The sequence below is a fragment of the Polyodon spathula genome, chromosome 48, assembly GCF_017654505.1.
Source record: "Polyodon spathula isolate WHYD16114869_AA chromosome 48, ASM1765450v1, whole genome shotgun sequence".
In the NCBI taxonomy this organism is placed as follows: Eukaryota; Metazoa; Chordata; class Actinopteri; order Acipenseriformes; family Polyodontidae; genus Polyodon; species Polyodon spathula.
The window spans coordinates 1,934,688-1,952,537 of NC_054581.1; the positions used below are offsets into that span (position 1 = coordinate 1,934,688).

Sequence of the window (17,850 nt, forward strand, 5' to 3'; positions counted from 1 at the left end):
CCCTTCTGAACTGGCTCTAGAAATACAGTAAGCACACCACGAACAGAGCAGAAAATAAAATGCTTTTAACAATATACTCCATCTTTTTCATGACCATTTGATCTTATTATGCTTCATACAAGTAGCCCCTCAGATCCATCACATGTAACGCGATGCGTATCATATTAGTGTGTTAAATGGTCATTTACCAGACGCTTTTATCTAAAGCAACTTGGAGACTAGGGGGGTGAACTCTGCCTCATCAACAACTGCTGCTGTAGAGTCTCTTCCAATAGGACCTTGTTTGCTTTACATCTCATCCAAAGGACAGAGCACAAGGAGGCTCTATGACTTGCTCAGGGTCTGACACGCACAGTGAGTCAGTGGCTGAGCTGGGATTTGAACCCGGAGCCTCCTTGGTAATAAGCCCCTTTCTTTAACCACAGACCACCGAGCCTCCACACGTCACATCCCGAGCTGCATGTCGTGATAGGTATCGTATCGTGTTGCTGCACCCCTACCACTACAGGAGTTTCAAGGGCGTTTTTAAGAAAAGGCGATTGGTAGTTTACAGCGTTTCTCATTGGAGGGAGGTAGCGTTACATTTTGCGATCGTAACATCTGTAATAATATGCACTTGCGTGTTTTCAGTCTATAGAGTCTAATTCTATATAGATATAGATCATATTCTTCATTTGTTGTTGCCACTTGGAAGGCGTGCTTGCTTGCTGTGCTGTACTGTGCTCCTCTGTGCAGGGCATTCACTGGGTGCCCTCGTGAGCAGTCAGTGTTGATGGGAGCTTCACAGCCTTCCACATGCCAACAAAGGGAGCCCTGTGCACCCCGCTCCAAGGCAGTCCTTGGGAATGCAGCAGCGATGTCACAGTTTACACAAACTCGCACTGTGTGAGCAAGCTATTCTTTCTTTCTTTCTTTTGACGTTTTTTCACTTTTTTGGATTTCTCTTTCCCTCTCCTTTCCCACTCCATCGTCATTTCTCCCTCTCCATCTCTTCTCTCGCCCGCTCGACTTTCTTTTCCTCTTCCGAGCTGGAAGTAAGACTCCCTATTGCACAGCAGTTTTGTCCATCCCAGGCTTGACTACCAGCTTGATTAGCCACCGTGTGCATAGGCAACAAACTCAGTTGGGAGTCTTGTTAAACTGCTGTGTGATGGGGATCTTCTTTCCATCTATGCTGTCTCTCTCAATTAAGAACTTGGTGGCTCAGGCAGCAGCCAGTTCACTCGACCCTCGTGCCTTTCACCTCTAGAGACCAGGGTTCAAATTGGGTGTCAAGGACAGATTCAAACGTTTTTGCCTCGCCCTACAGAATAAGACATTTTTGCTTTATAAGGTGTGAAACCTGCTGAATAATGTTACGTTAACATATTGAATTACGGGTCCCCGGGTCTGCTCATGCAGCAGGGAGCATCCAGGCTGTGCAAAGAGGCCGAAGTTTGCTTGGGACAATGAAGGGGACGTTGCATTGGCCTTGACGCTCCCAGGGGTGGGGATGGGAAACCGGCTTGGACTCCTCTTCGTGCAACAGTGAACCCTACTGTCCAGAAACCAAGCATATTCAGAGTGGATAAGAGGCAGGGCTGATCTCTGTCTTAAAGGATCGGTAGCCTGCCCACCTCTGCTCTGGGTGGCTCGAAGTAAAAGGGATTCTGGCTTTAGGCTAATGAGATTGGAGGACGCTCACACACCCTCAGAACATCTGTGCTGTGTGAGAACTGTGTGGGAACATTTCAAATTGGGGAGGGGGGGGAATAAATAAAAATAATAACTGGTCACTCTAAATTATGGAAAAAAAAAAAAAAAAAAAAATCAAAAAAACCATATTGAGTTGCACACATTTTCCATCTACTTTTGACAACAATTGAAAAATGTGACGTTTCGAAATCTAACATGAAATAATGCACCCTACCACTATTACGGCTCCTGGTAGGCTTGTGCGATATCGTTTAGTAGTTTCTTTGATTTACACAATGTTAAGTAATAAAGTATCTAAATTATGTTTATGTAGTTTTATTTATTTAGTTATTTATTTTTTTTATTATGTCTCAGTCCTAAAATTCTAGGTGATGAAAAACATTTGGTCAGAGTATCTGTTGGGTTGAAAGGCACCTCCTGAGAACAGAATGTAAACAACTGTCTCTCTCTCTCTGTATATACTGTAAATAGCAACGACTGCACCTGTATTGTGAGAATCTGAAAGCAGCCCTTTGAAACAGGTTTGAAGTCCGGTTTTAAACACGCCTCGTTTTAATTGCTTTAATTAGTACAGTACGGTGCTCTCCTTCACTCTGTTGCTTGTTAAAGCTTGTCAGAGAAAACACAAAGGCGTAAGTTTTGTAACTTTACTGTTCTTTGTGACTGTACTATGTCTACTAGCAGCTGTTAATATGTTGATAGCTGGGCTGAGCTGCAAAACGTGTGTTTTGTTTTAAGTAACTAGAACAACTGTAGTCTTATTTCCATCCCTGTAGTACAATGCAATGCAATGCAGTGTAATGCAGTGCAGTGTAATATAATGCAGTGTGATGCAGTGTAAAGTAATATAGCATTCAGTATTCAGTGTCAGTCCTGGCCTATGACCTGCACTACAGTCTCGCTCTCCTCTCCCCCGCAGACCTGTCGAAGAACCGTCTCTCGGAGCTCCCTGAGGAGCTGTGCCAGCTCATCTCCCTGGAAACCCTGAACATGTACCACAACTGTGCCAGGAGCATCCCGGATAGCATCGTCAATCTGCAGGCTCTCAGCTACCTGAACATCAGGTAACACTGCGCTGTACTGCACTGACCCTGACCCGTTCTATACTTACCACTCAGGTCAAAATTGTCCCCACCCCTTCAGGGCCTTCTTTCCTGTTAGTAACCAATCAGCTGCTTCCCCTACTGACTGACATGCTTTGCAGCCAGTAAGAGGCCACTAAAGACACTGCTGGGGTGAAATGGCCTGGGAAAGTTGAATAGATTTCCCGGAAGGCAAGGCGAGCAAACAGAGAACTTTTTTTTTCTTTTACTAGTACAGTACCAAGTGTCATGATTTTAAATGAAGAGATGTGTGGGAAGTCATGTGCATCTTTCAAAACTGCACATTTGAGACCTAAATAGTGAATGGAAAATACTGGTATTACTATTATTATTATTATTATTAGTAGTAGTATTATTATTATATGAAACAAATAAAAAATGTAAGGTTCATAAAAGACCCTTAATTTGTATTTTACAGCAGTTTTAACTTTTATCTTGTCTTTACATTTGCAAATGTTGGACATTTGTTCTCTAAATTGTATTTTGTTTCATTGCAAAAGTGTTAGTGGTAATCCTTAGCCAGTAAGGATCTCCCTGAATGCCTTTTAAAGAAAGAGGACAGATGTGACAGTGCTGAGGTCTGTTCACTGCCTCTCTGTCTGCAGTGCAGACTCATGGCCTCGCTGGGCTGTCACGCGCTCTGTGGTTTTGCTTGCATGTCTGCAGTGAGGAGTGACATGTGACTCGGCATGCTGCACATTCTCATTCGCACTGAGCCCTTCCTGTTTTCCTGAGTGCTTTAGCAGTTCACCTGTTTTGGCAGGGGAGAAAGCTGTCAGTATTTGACAACTCAAATTTCTGGTTACACCCTTACAAAAGGTTCTCACAGTTAATTTAAGACACAGTCCTGCAGAGGATGTCTAGGCAGCTTTCACAGTATTCTAGCTAAGGTAACCTTTATAAAAATAGTAAAAGCACAGCAAAGTGGAATAAAGCACAGTGAAAGCATGGTAAAGCATAGGGAAGCATTGTAAAGCACAGAGAGGTGTGGTAAAGCATAGGGAAGCATTGTAAAGCACAGAGAGGTGTGGTAAAGCATAGGGAAGCATTGTAAAGCACAGAGAGGTCTGGTAAAGCATAGGGAAGCATTGTAAAGCACAGAGAGGTCTGGTAAAGCATAGGGAAGCATTGTAAAGCACAGAGGGGTGTGGTAAAGCAGAGGGAAGAATTGCAAAGCACTGAGAGATATGATCAAGCATAGGGAATCACTGTAAAGCACAGAGAGGTACAGAACAGTAAAAGTATATTAATAAACATGACAAACCAGGATAAAGTATTGTAAATGCATAGTATAAATGGGAAAACTGCAAAAATGCTGAAGTAAGCTTTATAGGGGAACACATAGTTAATGCAGTTGTCCGTGCCTTTAGAATTTATGTCAGCAGTCTACCGTGAGCAGGTGACACTTTAAATGTGCTGCAATGTTGTGAAATGTGCTGTTCTCGCTGCTTCTTGGTGTGTAAAGTCTCCGTTCTCCTCGGCCTCTCTTCCTCTTTGCCAGCCGGAACCAGCTCACCTTCCTGCCAGCCTACCTGTGCCACCTGCCCCTGAAGGTCCTGATCGCCAGCAACAACAAGCTGTCTGCCCTGCCAGATGACATCGAGGCCATGGGCAACCTGCGACAGCTGGTGAGGGAGCCACGTAAACTACGCTGCAGTAGAGCACAGCACAGCACAGGACAGGACAGTACAAATGTATTTTTATACAGCACCCTTCACTCCATGGCATCCCAGAGTGCTGTACAAAGTTAAAAACAAAACTTAGTAGCTCTATCTATCTACACTGAACAAAAATATAAACACAACATGTAAAGTGTTGTTCCCTTGTTTCATGAGCTGAAATAAAAGATCCCAGAAATTTTCCATACACACAAAAAGCTTATTTCTCAAATTTTGTGCACAAATTTGTTTACATCCCTGTTAGTGAGAGCAGTGGGTTAAAAGTAGTGTTTGCGCTTACTCTAAACTGTGCTGTCTGTTAGATAAAAATAATGTATTTTTGCTCTGTAACCTTGCATTGCCCTGCTACACCAGCAAATCGCCTTGCATAAAGGCATCTGACGAATAAACTAAAACTGAACACGCGATCAACGTCATTTGTTACCAGTGACTAGAACTGCAAAGGGGCGCAGTGCTAGAATGACGTCAGAGCCCTGTCTGATCCGTCTGTCTCTCCGTCTGTCAGGATGTCAGCTGCAATGAGATCCAGTCTCTCCCGCCGCAGATCGGCAGTCTGGAATCTCTCCGGGATCTCAGCGTGCGGAGGAACAACATCACTGTGCTTCCAGATGGTAAGAGAAAAAAAAACACTCTATAACTACAGTGTGGGTGTGCGTGTGTGTCTTGCTGAGAGCCGGGCTGCCTCTCGTTAACCCTTCCCCCCCCGGCTGTGTTTCAGAGCTGTCAGAGCTGCCTCTGGTGCGTCTGGATTTCTCGTGTAACCGCGTCACGAGGATCCCTGTCTGCTACCGCCACCTGCGCCACCTGCAGGCCATCGTCCTCGACAACAACCCACTGCAGTGCCCCCCCGCACAGGTAGGCTCGGACTGCACGGCTACCGGCAATAAATTAGCATCACCCTGTAGAATGAACCCGTTCTGCTTCACAGAGTTGAATGAAACCTGCTGAATGATGTAACGTTAACATATTGAATTACACTCCGCGCTTTATAGTTTTCCACATGCTTAACTAACACATTTTAAAAATGGGACATTTTTCGAAATTTTGCATGAAATACTGAATCCATAAGGAATGTGGAAGGTGGTTGTTGTTACAATTCTGTCAGGGCAGGCATTGAAAATGAAGATTGTAATGTACAGTGGAATTGCTGACTTCAAGGTATAACCCCAAAGCACATCTCTTAACTGTGCAAAACCTGAGCTTTTAAGAAGAAAAAAGTTACTAACAGATATTGTAAATTATTACCTTGTTTTGAAATTAACCCTCTTCATCTGTCTATCATCTCTCCTCTCCTCCCTTCTCTCTCTTCTCCCCTCTCTTCTCTCTTCTCCCTTCTCTCTCCACTCTCCTCTCTCTTCTCTCCTCTCTCCCTTCTCTTTCCTCTCCTCTCCTCTCTTCCTTCTCTCTCCTCTCTTCTCCCTTCTCTTTCCTCTCCTCACCTCTCTCCCTTTTCTCTCCTCTCCTCTCCTCTCCTCTTCTCTCTCCCTCCTCTCTCTCTCCTCAGATCTGCACGAAGGGTAAAGTCCACATCTTTAAATTCCTGAACATCGAAGCCTGCAGTAAGACCGTGCAGGAGCTGGAGGGGTTCCAGCGAGTGGCCCGACCCACTGGCTTTGCCTCCTGGTAAGGACGCTCCTGCACAGTCAGCGCGACACATCCACAACTGCAAAACACTGATGCTAAACTGTGCCTTTATTACCATGCTTAACTTGCACAGTAGTTTACCAGTCTGCGCAAACAGGCTTGTAACCAGCAGGTCCCCGATTCAAATCCCAGCTCAGCCACTGACGCTCAGTGACCCTGCGCAAGTCAATTAAAGTCCTTGTGCTGCGTCTTTGGGGTGAGACGTTGTTGTAAGTGACTCTGCAGCTGATGCATAGCTCACACACCCTGGTCTCCTATCTTGTAAAGCGCTTTGTGATGGTGGTCCACTATGAAAGGTGTTACATAAAAATGAAAACAATATTATTTTATTATTTATCTAGGGGGCTGTTTCTTAATTCAACCTCTCTCCCCCCCCTCTATGTAACAGATACATTTCCTTTCCCCTTTTTAAAAGCTTGTTCTCATCCCATTGTGTTCCCGCAGTCTGTCGGATGAGTTCTGCCCAGTGCGGCAGTACGAGGGTCTGGACTCCGGGTTCAACAGCGTGGACAGTGGCAGCAAGCGCTGGTCAGGGAACGAGGTGAGGGGGCTATACTGTAACGATTACACCCCCCCGGGCGGGGCTCGGTACGGCACTGGGACCAGTGGATCAGGCTGAGACCCAAACACTAACACAGATAGCAAACATCAGAGCTCTGCTACTGATAGTCTCTTGCATGACTGAGTCCAGACAAGATATTGTTCTTCTTTCATGTTATTATTATTATTATCACTGTCTCTCTCTCTCACTCTCTCTCTCTCTTTCTCACAGTCCGCGGATGATTTTTCTGACCTGTCTCTTCGCATGGCTGAGATCACACGGGACCAGAGGCAGCTGAGAGAGAGCCGATCCACTCACATGATGGGGGCCAAAACCTCCGGTAAGGGGGGGCCCCTCCTCCACATTGCTTGCTGAGTCGTCACAAAGGGGGAACACACAGCCACTTTCTCTGAAACAGCAGCTTGAAACCTGGTTCCAGGAGACCTAGTTTGAGGTTTGCTGTATCAAACCCCCGAGTCTCCCCTGGTGTGCCGCGCAGAGTCTCCTGAACCCAAGTTCCAAGCCGCAAAGGGGCTCCATGTTCCCTCGGTTTTAAGGGTCTGTGAACGGAGGACACTCCAGGAAAGCTCCTAGAGTCTTGTCGTTATTCCTGCAGTGAGACTGGGGACGAACGGCCCAGCGGAACCCTTCCACCTCGTGTGTTTGAACCCGTGTGCTATAGCTGATGTCAGAATTAAGTTGCTCGGATCACGTGCCTCAGCTGCTTAGCAACCCTAATTTTAAATTAAACATTTTTCTCTCTCTCTCTTTTTCTCTCGCACGCTCTCTCCCCCTTTTTCTCTCCCTCTCCCCCTTCCTTTCTTTCTCTCTTTCTCTCCCTCTTCCTCTCCCCCTTTCTCCTTCCCTCTTCTCTCTAAGTGAACGGAGAGGTGGAACAGATAGATTTCATCGACAGCAGTCTGAACGGAGAGGACTCAAAATCAGATTCCAGCCCACAGCAGCAGACAGCGCCCCCTGAGGTGAGGGAGGTCTCCCTGCATGCTGTCAGACCCAAGGAGCTGGAAAGAGTATATTGAAAATTATATTGTTTAGCTTTTTTTAAAAATTTATTTTGATCCATGTTTGGGAAGAGTTAGACACCAGCAGCCTTAATCTGATTCATTCTGATGTTTTAATTGTTATTTTTTATCTAAATGTATGTTTGAATCAATGACTGTTAGATCAGCATTTTACATTCAATATTTATCCCCCCCCTCTCCTTTTCATGAGACTTATAATCATGTTTTTTTCTTTTTTTTTTTTTTTTTTAAATCTTTCAAACAACCCCAGAAATACTTCTTATATTTTTCTTTTTTAGGAAAATACACAGAAGAAAACTTCCTCCCCGAAATTAGAGGCCACAGATAAAACACAAAGTAACAGGTAGGAGAAAATATTGATCTTTTTGGGGGGGTTTCGATAAAAAAACAGGGATCTTTATTTGCTGATTGTGTCTGTCTGTCTACAGCTATGGCCAAAGTTTTTGCATCTAGAGTTTTAGGATTGAAACATATTTTTTATAATAATAATAAGAATAATAAGAATAATAAGAATAATAAAACAATACAAAATGATTTTGTAAAAGTCTACCGGAAGCCATGTTAGCAGTACATTTATATTTGTAAATGTCACATTTTTCAATTTGTCAGTATCTGGGAAACTACAAAGCGGTGTGTGATGCAATATGTTAACATTATTCAGCAGATTTCAGTCGACTTCATGAAGCAAAATGAGTTGATTTTATATAGAGGGTGATGCAAAACTTTTGGCCAGAGCGGTACTCTGTACAAGGTGATCTTATATAAGCGCTCCCAATACACATGTGAAAGAGTGGCTATGAGACAAGTTATTATACACAACTTCTCAGGGATGAAAATAAGACTCCCGTTGCATGGCAGTTTGATCCATTCCTGGTTTCATTATGAGTCTAATAAGACAAACCTGAGTTTGTTACCTACTTTGGTGACTAATCAAGCCGGTAGTAAAACCTGGAATGGCTGAAACCGCTGAGCAATAGGGATCGTATTTCCATCCCGGCTTCTTAAAACTGTATATTATGAGGCTCTACTGTTTTTATTATCAGTTGTTTGTCCTTGAGCATGTTAAGGGTTAGTGTGTTAGGTTACATTGAAAAAGACTTCTAGTCAGAACGTTAGTCCAGAGTTGTCAAACCCGTCCTGGTCTTGGAGGGCGGATCCAGTCCAGGTTTAACAGGCAACATCAGATCATGATCTACTTCAGGGTCTGGGTGGAGGTTTGATTGGTTAAACCATTTAGAACAGGCTTTGGAACAAAGACCAGGCGTGGAAGAGCCAACTTTGGCCACCCTAGCGTTAGTCATTGAATGTATGTAGTTTCTTTCAGTGTTTGTAAGTCCAGCCCTGTTTAGGGTTTTGTAGTTCTGGATTGAAGTGGTCCTGGCTAGCGCGGTGTCAGTGTGTTGAACTGGGTGTGATTTTTCAGTTCTGTTCTCAGGCCAACGGTTTGTTTGGAGCCCCCAGGGTCCCTCAAGGGGTCCCGCGACGATTCGGGGAGCACGGCCTCCCCTGCCAGCCCCCCCTCAGATGAACGCAGGCGCCCTGAGATCCTGCAGATCTGGAAGGAGAGGGAGAGGCAGCAACAGCAACAGGCAGCGCTGAGGAGGCAGGGAGCAGAGCGGAGGGACAGCTGGTGAGAGACAGAGAGACAGAGACTCAGTCACAGAGTCACAGAGTCACATAGTCACAGACAGAGGTATACACAGACAGAGAGTCAGACAGTCACACAGAGATGCAGACGCAGAGTCACACAGTCACACAGAGACGCAGACGCAGAGTCACACAGTCACACAGAAGCACAGACGAAGAGTTACACAGAGGCACAAACAGCAGGCGTGAATTAAAGACTGGAGTAAACACTTTGAAAATATGGCCCAATTCTTCTGAGTCCGTGTGCGCTTGAATCCCATTATAATATATAGATAGATATCAATCTACACTGAACAAAAATATAAATGCAACATGTAAAGTGTTGCTTCCATGTTTCATGAGCTGAAATAAAAGATCCCAGAAATTTTCCATACGCACAAAAAGCTTATTTCTCTTAAATTTTGTGCACAAATTTGTTTACATCCCTGTTATGAGCATTTCTCATTTGCCAAGATAATCCATCCACCTGACAGGCGTGGCATATCAAGAAGCTGATTAAACTGCATGATCATTACACAGGTGCACCTTTTGCTGAGAGCAATAATAGGTCACACAACACATATACGGGTATACAGAGAGGGAACGGGTGCCTGAGACAGGAAGCTTGTGTCTGATTTAGCTTGTGCTCAGCACACTGTGCGCAGGGGGGGTCTTACTGTGAGACATGAAGGACCCGTCACTTCACCTGCATCCTTCTTGTTTGTTTAGTGCATTCAAATCCGCACAGAGGACTGGAGCAAGCGCAATGCCTGCACTGCAGACAGCAAGTACTGGGTAACCTGACGTGTGTGTGTGTGTGTGTGTGTGTGTGTGTGTGTGTGTGTGTGTGTGTGTGTGTGTGTGTGTGTGTGTGTGTGTGTGTGTGTGTGTGTGTGTGTGTGTGTGTGTGTGTGTGTGTGTGTGTGTGTGTGTGTGTGTGTGTGTGTGTGTGTGTGTGTGTGTGTGTGTGTGTGTGTGTGTGTGTGTGTGTGTGTGTGTGTGTGTGTGTGTGTGTGTGTGTGTGTGTGATGAGGGGGTCTGCTCTTATAACACAAATTGACCTCACTGTTTTAGTATGGTATTTTTGCACTTTTTCCCATGTTTGATACTATGCATTTGCCATAGTTTACAGTGTTGTGTATGTGTGTGTTTCTTAAATATGCTTTACAATGCTTCCCTATGCTTTACCACACCTCTCTGCTTTACAATGCTTCCCTATGCTTTACCAGAGCTCTCTGTGCTTTACAATGCTTCCCTATGCTTTACCAGACCTCTCTGTGCTTTACAATGCTTCCCTATGCTTTACCACACCTCTCTGTGCTTTACAATGCTTCCCTATGTTTTACCACACCTCTCTGTGCTTTATAATGCTTCCCTATGCTTTACCACACCTCTCTGTGCTTTACAATGCTTCCCTATGCTTTACCACACCTCTCTGTGCTTTACAATGCTTCCCTATGCTTTACCACACCTCTCTGTGCTTTACAATGCTTCCCTATGCTTTACCACACCTCTCTGTGCTTTACAATGCTTCCCTATGCTTTACCACACCTCTCTGTGCTTTACAATGCTTCCCTATGCTTTACCACACCTCTCTGCTTTACAATGCTTCCCTATGCTTTACCAGACCTCTCTGTGCTTTACAATGCTTCCCTATGCTTTACCACACCTCTCTGTACTTTGCAATGCTTCCCTATGCTTTACCACACCTATCTGTGCTTTACAATGCTTCCTATGTTTTACCACACCTCTCCGAGCTTTATAATGCTTCCCTATGCTTTACCACACCTCTCTGTGCTTCCCAATGTTTCCCTATGGTTTACCACACCTCTCTGTGCTTTACAATGCTTCCCTATGCTTTACCACACCTCTCTGTGCTTTACAATGCTTCCCAATGCTTTAGCAGACCTCTCTGTGCTTAACAATGTTCCATATGCTTTACCACACCTCTCTGTACTTTGCAATGCTTCCCTATGCTTTACCAGACCTCTCTGTGCTTTTCAATGCTTCCCTATGCTTTACCACACCTCTCTGTGCTTTACAGTGCTTCCCTGTGCTTATTACACTTTGCTATGCGTTTACTATGGTAAACTTTTATAGTGTGTGTGTGTGATTTCTCATGGAAATGTTTGGAAAAACCCAGTGTATCGTCCTGTCAAAACTGCAGAACTGTTACCAGACCACAGCACTGGCAAGCCAATAGATTTGGAAGAAACGGAACAGACTGTAGTCCTCATAGCTGTCTTTCTGTCTGTCTTTCTGTCTTTTTGTGTGTAAAGGATATGAAACCACTGTGCTTCTATCGACTGAGTTTTCAGAAATCTTAGCAAAGACACCTTTGCTTTTGTTGTGGTCTGTCTGCCTGTCTGCCTATTAGTAAGGCTGTATTTTTTTTTTCTTGGATTTCATGATTTCCGTAAAATGTCCCTGTTGCTGTGTAACACGTAGTTCCCTGCGAAAATTTCATTTTTTTCATGAAAGAATAGTGTGCATATATATATAAAATATATAAAATCACTTAAAAATAAATACAGCAAACATTTGTCTTATAGGCGCACTACCTGTGCTGTTACACTGCGTTTAGGAACCTTGCTTCCGGTAAACGACAGAACACACACTCCGTAGAGCTGCACGATTTCTTTAAAAATGTCCTCAACGTGAAAAAGATACTGCTGTGTGTATAACAGTGTGGGTTTTGTCTCCCTCTAGTGGCAGTCAACCAGAAACCAGCTCCCTCCCCTCTCTGAAACAGAGGAGCCAGGTAAGCTCCCTCTCCTAACACTATAAGGCAGTCAGAAATAAGTGAGAATCAGGATTCGTGAAACCAGCAGTTGATCATTTTGAATTATTACCCCTGCCGGAGATTAATTGCCCTGCGCAGGTGATACAGTGTAGGTGGTCGTTCACAGCCAGGTCACACACTTCTCACGATGTGTGTGTGTCTGGAGACGCGCTTATCCAGTGGTCTTGTAGCTGACCTGCCTGCTCCCATTAATCCTGGAGTGAAGCAGAGTTGCCTGTCCCTGGTGATGATGATCCAGGGAGACTCGCTCACTCCTGTCTCCTGAATATTTGTTCATTTTGTTTTCCTGCAGAGTTCAGATCAAGCCCCTGTCAACCCGGCTCCCTCTCGCAGTGTCTCCAAGACAGGTGGGTGTTTCAAACAGAGAGCCTGCCTGCCTGCCTGCCTGTCTACCTGCCTTTTCAGTTCTGTCTGTTTTGCTTCCTGTCTTTCAGTTGTTTGGTATACTTTATTTCTTTGTAGTCCAGTGAGCTCCTCACCTCGCCTCTCCTTCTTGTCAGCCCTGTAGCAAAGGGTTTGAACCTGGCTGCGGGGGGGGGGGCTGAAGCTCAGGCAGCCCCTGAGTCTCTGAGTCTCGTCTGTCCTATCATTACAGAACAGGCCCACTCCCCCAGGGAGACGGGCTCCACGCAAAAACCCAACAGCTTCCTGTTCCGCTCTGCCTCCAAGAACGTGGTGAAGCCGGCAGGTACCCTCCCCAGCTCAGACACTCTGCCGTGACGAGAGCAACGCTGCCTGCTTCAGCGTTTACTTGTGAAACAAACTCCGTGCTGCGCTTCTACGAGGGATTTTATTTTATCCTGATTTTTAGCTGATGACCTCCTTGCCTGTGTCTTCAGAACCGCAGGCCATTTTATTTGTTTGTTCACATTGTAATCCCGTTGTAATCACATTGTAATCCCGTTGTAATCACATTGTAATCCTAGTGTGTTATCCTGTCAAAACCACAGAACTATTAGCAGACCACAGCAGGAAACTTTGAATATTTTAAAACTTCCAGTGGGTGCAAGGTTTTTTTTTTTTTACAGCAGATTAATTTTAATGAAACTTCATATTCTATATATATTCAGGGATGGAAATCAGACCCCCATTGCACAGCAGCTTGATCCATTCCAGGTTTTACTATGGGTTTAGTACGACACACATCAGCTTATTACCTAAACACACTGCGGCTAATCAAGCACATCCTGGAATGGGTGAAACTGTCGTGCAACAGGAGTCTTATTCCCGTGTATCTGTTTTTGTGTTAATCGCAGGTTCAGTGACTTCCTTGGTGGACACTGGGATCTCTGATTCAAAGTCAGGTCTCCTGTCTCGGAGCTCATCGGAGCACCTACCAGAAGAGAAGGAGTTAATAGCGCAGCTCCGAAAGGTGGGGGACAGACTTGAGTTTATTGAAGCTTTTTCTTGGGTTTATATTAACACTGTCCAAAAACAAAAATGTCAAGAGATTTTAAAGTGTTCCAGACCCCCCTTGCGGGGTTCAGAAGAATCGCAAAAGTGTTTTAGTATTTTAACAATATTTAGATCTCAGCGTTATAGGGGGTCCGGACTCGAGTTTTTCCTGTAGCAAGTCATTCTGGACTTTCAGGATCGTTGCGTCGGCGAAATAACGAGACACAGTTTCGGCAATCAAGCTGAGTTTATTCACCAGTGTAAAGGCTATGCGAAGCTCTTTTCTAGTCTTCTGAGTACTTCTAAGTAAGTCGCCAATTAGTTTTCAAAAATTCTAGGTTGTGCAAAACTTGGAGCCACGTCTGTATATTGCCATAATCACATTATTGGAAAATGCGAGGTCTACAAGTTGATGGCGATGCGTATTGGATTTGATAGGCTGGAAAGATTGTGTTCAGTAACGGGGTACCCTTGTGTCTCGATGCCTTTTATTAAGTTTGTTCTCTCTCTGTGTTTCAGACCCTCGAGTCGAGGTTACGGCGCTCGTTGCCCGAAGATCTCGGCGAGGCTCTCTCGAACGGAGCCACCCTGTGCCAGCTGGCCAACCATGTGAGGCCACGGAGCGTGGCCATCATCCACGTGCCCTCCCCCGCTGTGGTGAGCACTTCTCTCCTTCTGGTCAGAATGTGGCAGAACGAGTATGTCTGAGCTGCCTTACAGAGAACGGCACAGGAGGTGCATGCCGGCTCAACCACACCACTGCGTCTGTACTGGAATTCATTTGCTTGTTTTATTTCTCCTTCAGCCAAAGATCAGCGTTGCCAAATGCAGACGGAATGTGCAGAATTTCATCGACGCCTGCAGAAAACTGGGAGTGCCTGAGGTGAGCTGGTTATCCGTTTCCCTCCTGTCCTGGTCTGTTGATTCAATCCGCTTATCATTCAATATCTATAATTGCACTATACTTTTTTTTTTTTTTTTTTTTTAATGCTGACCTATTTTTTGGCAGTGCAACTTTTTGTAGTCCAACAGTTTACATAAACAGTTCATCGAGGGTCTCCCCTGGTAAAGCCACGGCCGCGTGGTGTGCAGGGGTGAGTCACACAGTCAGGGGAGCGCAGGGGTCCCCGACGGTCTCCCCTGGTAAAGGCACGGCCGCATGGTGTGCAGGGGGGAGTCACACGGTCAGGGGAGTGCAGGGGTCCCCGAGGGTCTCCCCTGGTAAAGCCACGGCCGCGTGGTGTGCAGGGGGAGTCACACAGTCAGGGGAGCGCAGGGGTCCACGGCGGTCTCCCCTGGTAAAGGCACGGCCGCATGGTGTGCAGGGGGGAGTCACACGGTCAGGGGAGTGCAGGGGTCCCCGAGGGTCTCCCCTGGTAAAGGCACGGCCGCGTGGTGTGCAGGGGGGAGCCACACAGTCAGGGGAGCGCAGGGGTCCCCGACGGTCTCCCCTGGTAAAGGCATGGCCACGCGGTGTGCAGTGGGCAGTCACACAGTCAGGGGAGCGCAGGGGTCCCCGAGGGTCTCCCCTGGTAAAGGCATGGCCGCGGGGGGGGAGTCACACAGTTGAGTAATTAAATGGGGATGTATATGTATATGTGTGTCTGTGTGGCAAAACTCTGCAAAGTGCTTCATATCCGCTGCCTCCTGTTTCTTGTTTTGATTAATTAACAAATCTCAAAATGAACCACTAGAAATGTCCAAATACAAAGATGCTGTAAAATGCAGCAGACCCCGATATGAATGTGATGCATCCGCCTGAAATCTCTCTGTAACAAATAGTCAGCATCCGATGGCAGTGCAGTGTTTGATTTATTCTTAGTGAATTTTGTATAATGAAAAATATATAGTTTTAGGGGCGCAGTGTAAGAGACACAGTGATTTTTCACCCCCTCCAAAGTCAAAGCTTCCAGAAAGGTGACTCTTGTATCACACAGAACCAGACTACGATATTCTGACACATCCCCCACACCCACAAGGGTTGTCAAAGCTTGCAGCCCCCCCATAAATTCCCAACAGTGTCAAAAGCTTGCAGCCCTAACATAGGCTTCAGTCATAGCTGGAAGTGTACAGTGCAGCTGAATTTCACTGCCAGTATTTCTTCATGAAATGCTGTACACTTGCACAGAAATACATGTTGCCATAATGTATAAAGAGAAGTGGATTTTCTGACACATGTTAGGCATGGAAAAAAGACTCTTATTGCATAGCAGTTTCACCCATTCCAGGTTTTATTGTTACCAGCTTGATTAGCCCCACTGTGTCTAGGTAAGAAGCTCAGGTGCCTCTGATTAAACTCTCAGTAAAACCAGGAATGGATCACACTGCTGTGCAATTTCTTCTTTCCACCTCTGTAATGTTAAAATGTAAACGTTTAAAAAATGTGTTTAATCCTACTAGAAATTAAACAGACGCTAACACCCGTGTGATTAGTCGAGCTTTGCTTCTCGTTAACGCCTCTGTGTTTTTGTCTCTCTTTGTTTCTCTCGTGTTTTTTTCCTCTGCCTCCCTCCCTCCCCCAAGGCGGACCTGTGCTTAGAGTCCGATATTCTGCAGGGCAATGTGTGCCGAGTGAAGAGTTCTGTGGAGGCTCTGCTGCGAGTCGAGGCAGCCTGGAGGCCGGCAGCCTGCCTGGGCCACTACGCTGGCTTCTCGCTCTTCTACTCTGTTGTCATGCTGCTGCTTTACCTGGCTTACTGCAAGCTCTCTGTCTTCTAGAAGAAACGGACTTGTGTTTTGTTATCTCTTTAAAAAACAAACAAACATGATAAACCATGGGAAGATGCGGACAGGATAACTACACGACACTAAAAAAAAAAAAAAAAAAAAAAAACAGTCAGCGTTTTGTTCTCGTGCAATCCCCCTGCTGCTACTGCTGCTGCTGCTGCTGCTGCACCCAGCCCTAGGGTTCAGAACTCCCCTCAATGAAGTATGTTGTTATTATTATTAATATTGCAATGATCAAGAGCCAGGAGTTTGAGCAGGGTTAGAAACTCACACTAGCCCTGCTGCTGCTGCACCCAGTCCTGGGGTTCAGAATTCCAATGAAGCCTGTTATTATTAGTATTGAAATGATCAGGAGCACATTCCTAGAGGAACACTAAAAATCCATCTTTCAAATGATGGTACAACTCGCTATACGGCCACAAGATGGCAGTATTGCATTATAATAAAAAGAAAAATATCCTGTTGGCATTCAGAGGCAGCCAGTCTCAATAAAATGCCTGATGTTTGGAAACGAGAAAGTGAGTGGGACCAGGGTAAGGGCAGATATGTAAAAAGTCAGATAAATTAATCATGTTTCAGATCCCATTATACACAGCTGTATTACCACATTCCGCTTTTATCAGGAAGCGCCCCTAAATCCCTTGTTTTGAAAGATACAGGGTATTAATGCTTGTGACAGTGTGGCCGTCTGCCGTGTGAGTGCGGGCATTCGCTGCTGAGCGACAGGCAGGAGATCCAGACGCAGGTTGAAGCTGATACGCCCCCCGCAGGCAAACAGGATTTATTTATAGCAAAACACTGAACAGCTAATGTGACGCTACCAGCAATGGCAGCGCACAGAACACATACAACACAGTGTAGGAAAACTTTAGAGGGATCTACTAATGTTCTCTGATCAATAATAACCCGGCTGCCGGCTGTTTCAACTGAAGAGCTTGATTACTGTACTTGGAAGAATAATCCAAAATAGTGTGCAATTATGTTCTGTTTTTAAAACCAGACTTAAAAAAAAAATAAACCAGCAATGATCCTTTTTTTGTTTTGAAACTATAAGGACAGCAGGAGCAAAACGTCAACTTGAATCTCAGATTTAAAGTCTTGTTGCTGGTTGATCTACCGCCCCATTCAAAAGGTGCTGAGCACATGTCTGGAGTCAGGACCATTTTCCCGTTCCAATTTCAAATGTTTCCAGAGAGCCAGCCAATTCAGTACTGCCTGACCCTTTAGTCTGCAGTGTGGATAAGTTCTTTTGATGTTAAAATAATAGATGTTTAGTTTTCTAAGGGAGGCAAGAGTAGAACCTGATGCCACAAGATCTTATTGGATCGTTTCTATTTGTAAAATTTATATTATGATACACGTGTATTTAAAGTTGAATATAAGTTTTATAAATATATAGATATATATAGTTATATGCTCTGTAAAGATAAATTAATAAAAAAACAAATCGCCAAATTCTGTCTTGTCTTTTGCTGTTGTTTGTAAAGTGTTTTATAGCTGGTTTTCAAACTCCCTACCTTTAATGTTCACATAAAAACGAGGTCCTATTGCAAGTGACTCTGCAGCAGCAGTTGCTAATGCATAGTTCACTCCCTAG

The 17,850-nt window shown here is 45.0% G+C and overlaps 1 protein-coding gene across 5 annotated transcripts in view; it reads left to right on the top strand.

Moving 5' to 3' along the window:
• The window catches only part of LOC121306445 (leucine-rich repeat and calponin homology domain-containing protein 4-like), a 38,839-nt gene that overhangs the window by 18,636 nt on the left and 2,353 nt on the right, over positions 1 to 17,850 (top strand). The window contains exons 2-19 of one of the 5 annotated variants that reach the window (XM_041238158.1): positions 2,615 to 2,759; positions 4,300 to 4,426; positions 4,983 to 5,088; positions 5,196 to 5,332; positions 5,982 to 6,100; positions 6,566 to 6,662; positions 6,894 to 7,002; positions 7,542 to 7,690; positions 7,981 to 8,045; positions 9,126 to 9,332; positions 10,058 to 10,123; positions 12,038 to 12,089; positions 12,424 to 12,478; positions 12,727 to 12,819; positions 13,388 to 13,503; positions 14,046 to 14,183; positions 14,332 to 14,409; positions 16,050 to 16,464. In XM_041238158.1, the coding sequence (XP_041094092.1) occupies positions 2,615 to 2,759; positions 4,300 to 4,426; positions 4,983 to 5,088; positions 5,196 to 5,332; positions 5,982 to 6,100; positions 6,566 to 6,662; positions 6,894 to 7,002; positions 7,542 to 7,690; positions 7,981 to 8,045; positions 9,126 to 9,332; positions 10,058 to 10,123; positions 12,038 to 12,089; positions 12,424 to 12,478; positions 12,727 to 12,819; positions 13,388 to 13,503; positions 14,046 to 14,183; positions 14,332 to 14,409; positions 16,050 to 16,244 (2,054 nt within the window). In that variant the 3' untranslated portion in view covers positions 16,245 to 16,464. Of the gene's footprint in view, positions 1 to 2,614; positions 2,760 to 4,299; positions 4,427 to 4,982; positions 5,089 to 5,195; positions 5,333 to 5,981; positions 6,101 to 6,565; positions 6,663 to 6,893; positions 7,003 to 7,541; positions 7,691 to 7,980; positions 8,046 to 9,125; positions 9,333 to 10,057; positions 10,124 to 12,037; positions 12,090 to 12,423; positions 12,479 to 12,726; positions 12,820 to 13,387; positions 13,504 to 14,045; positions 14,184 to 14,331; positions 14,410 to 16,049; positions 16,465 to 17,850 lie in introns of those variants that run through there. The other 4 variants (XM_041238159.1, XM_041238160.1, XM_041238161.1 and 1 more) reach the window with 4 other exon arrangements.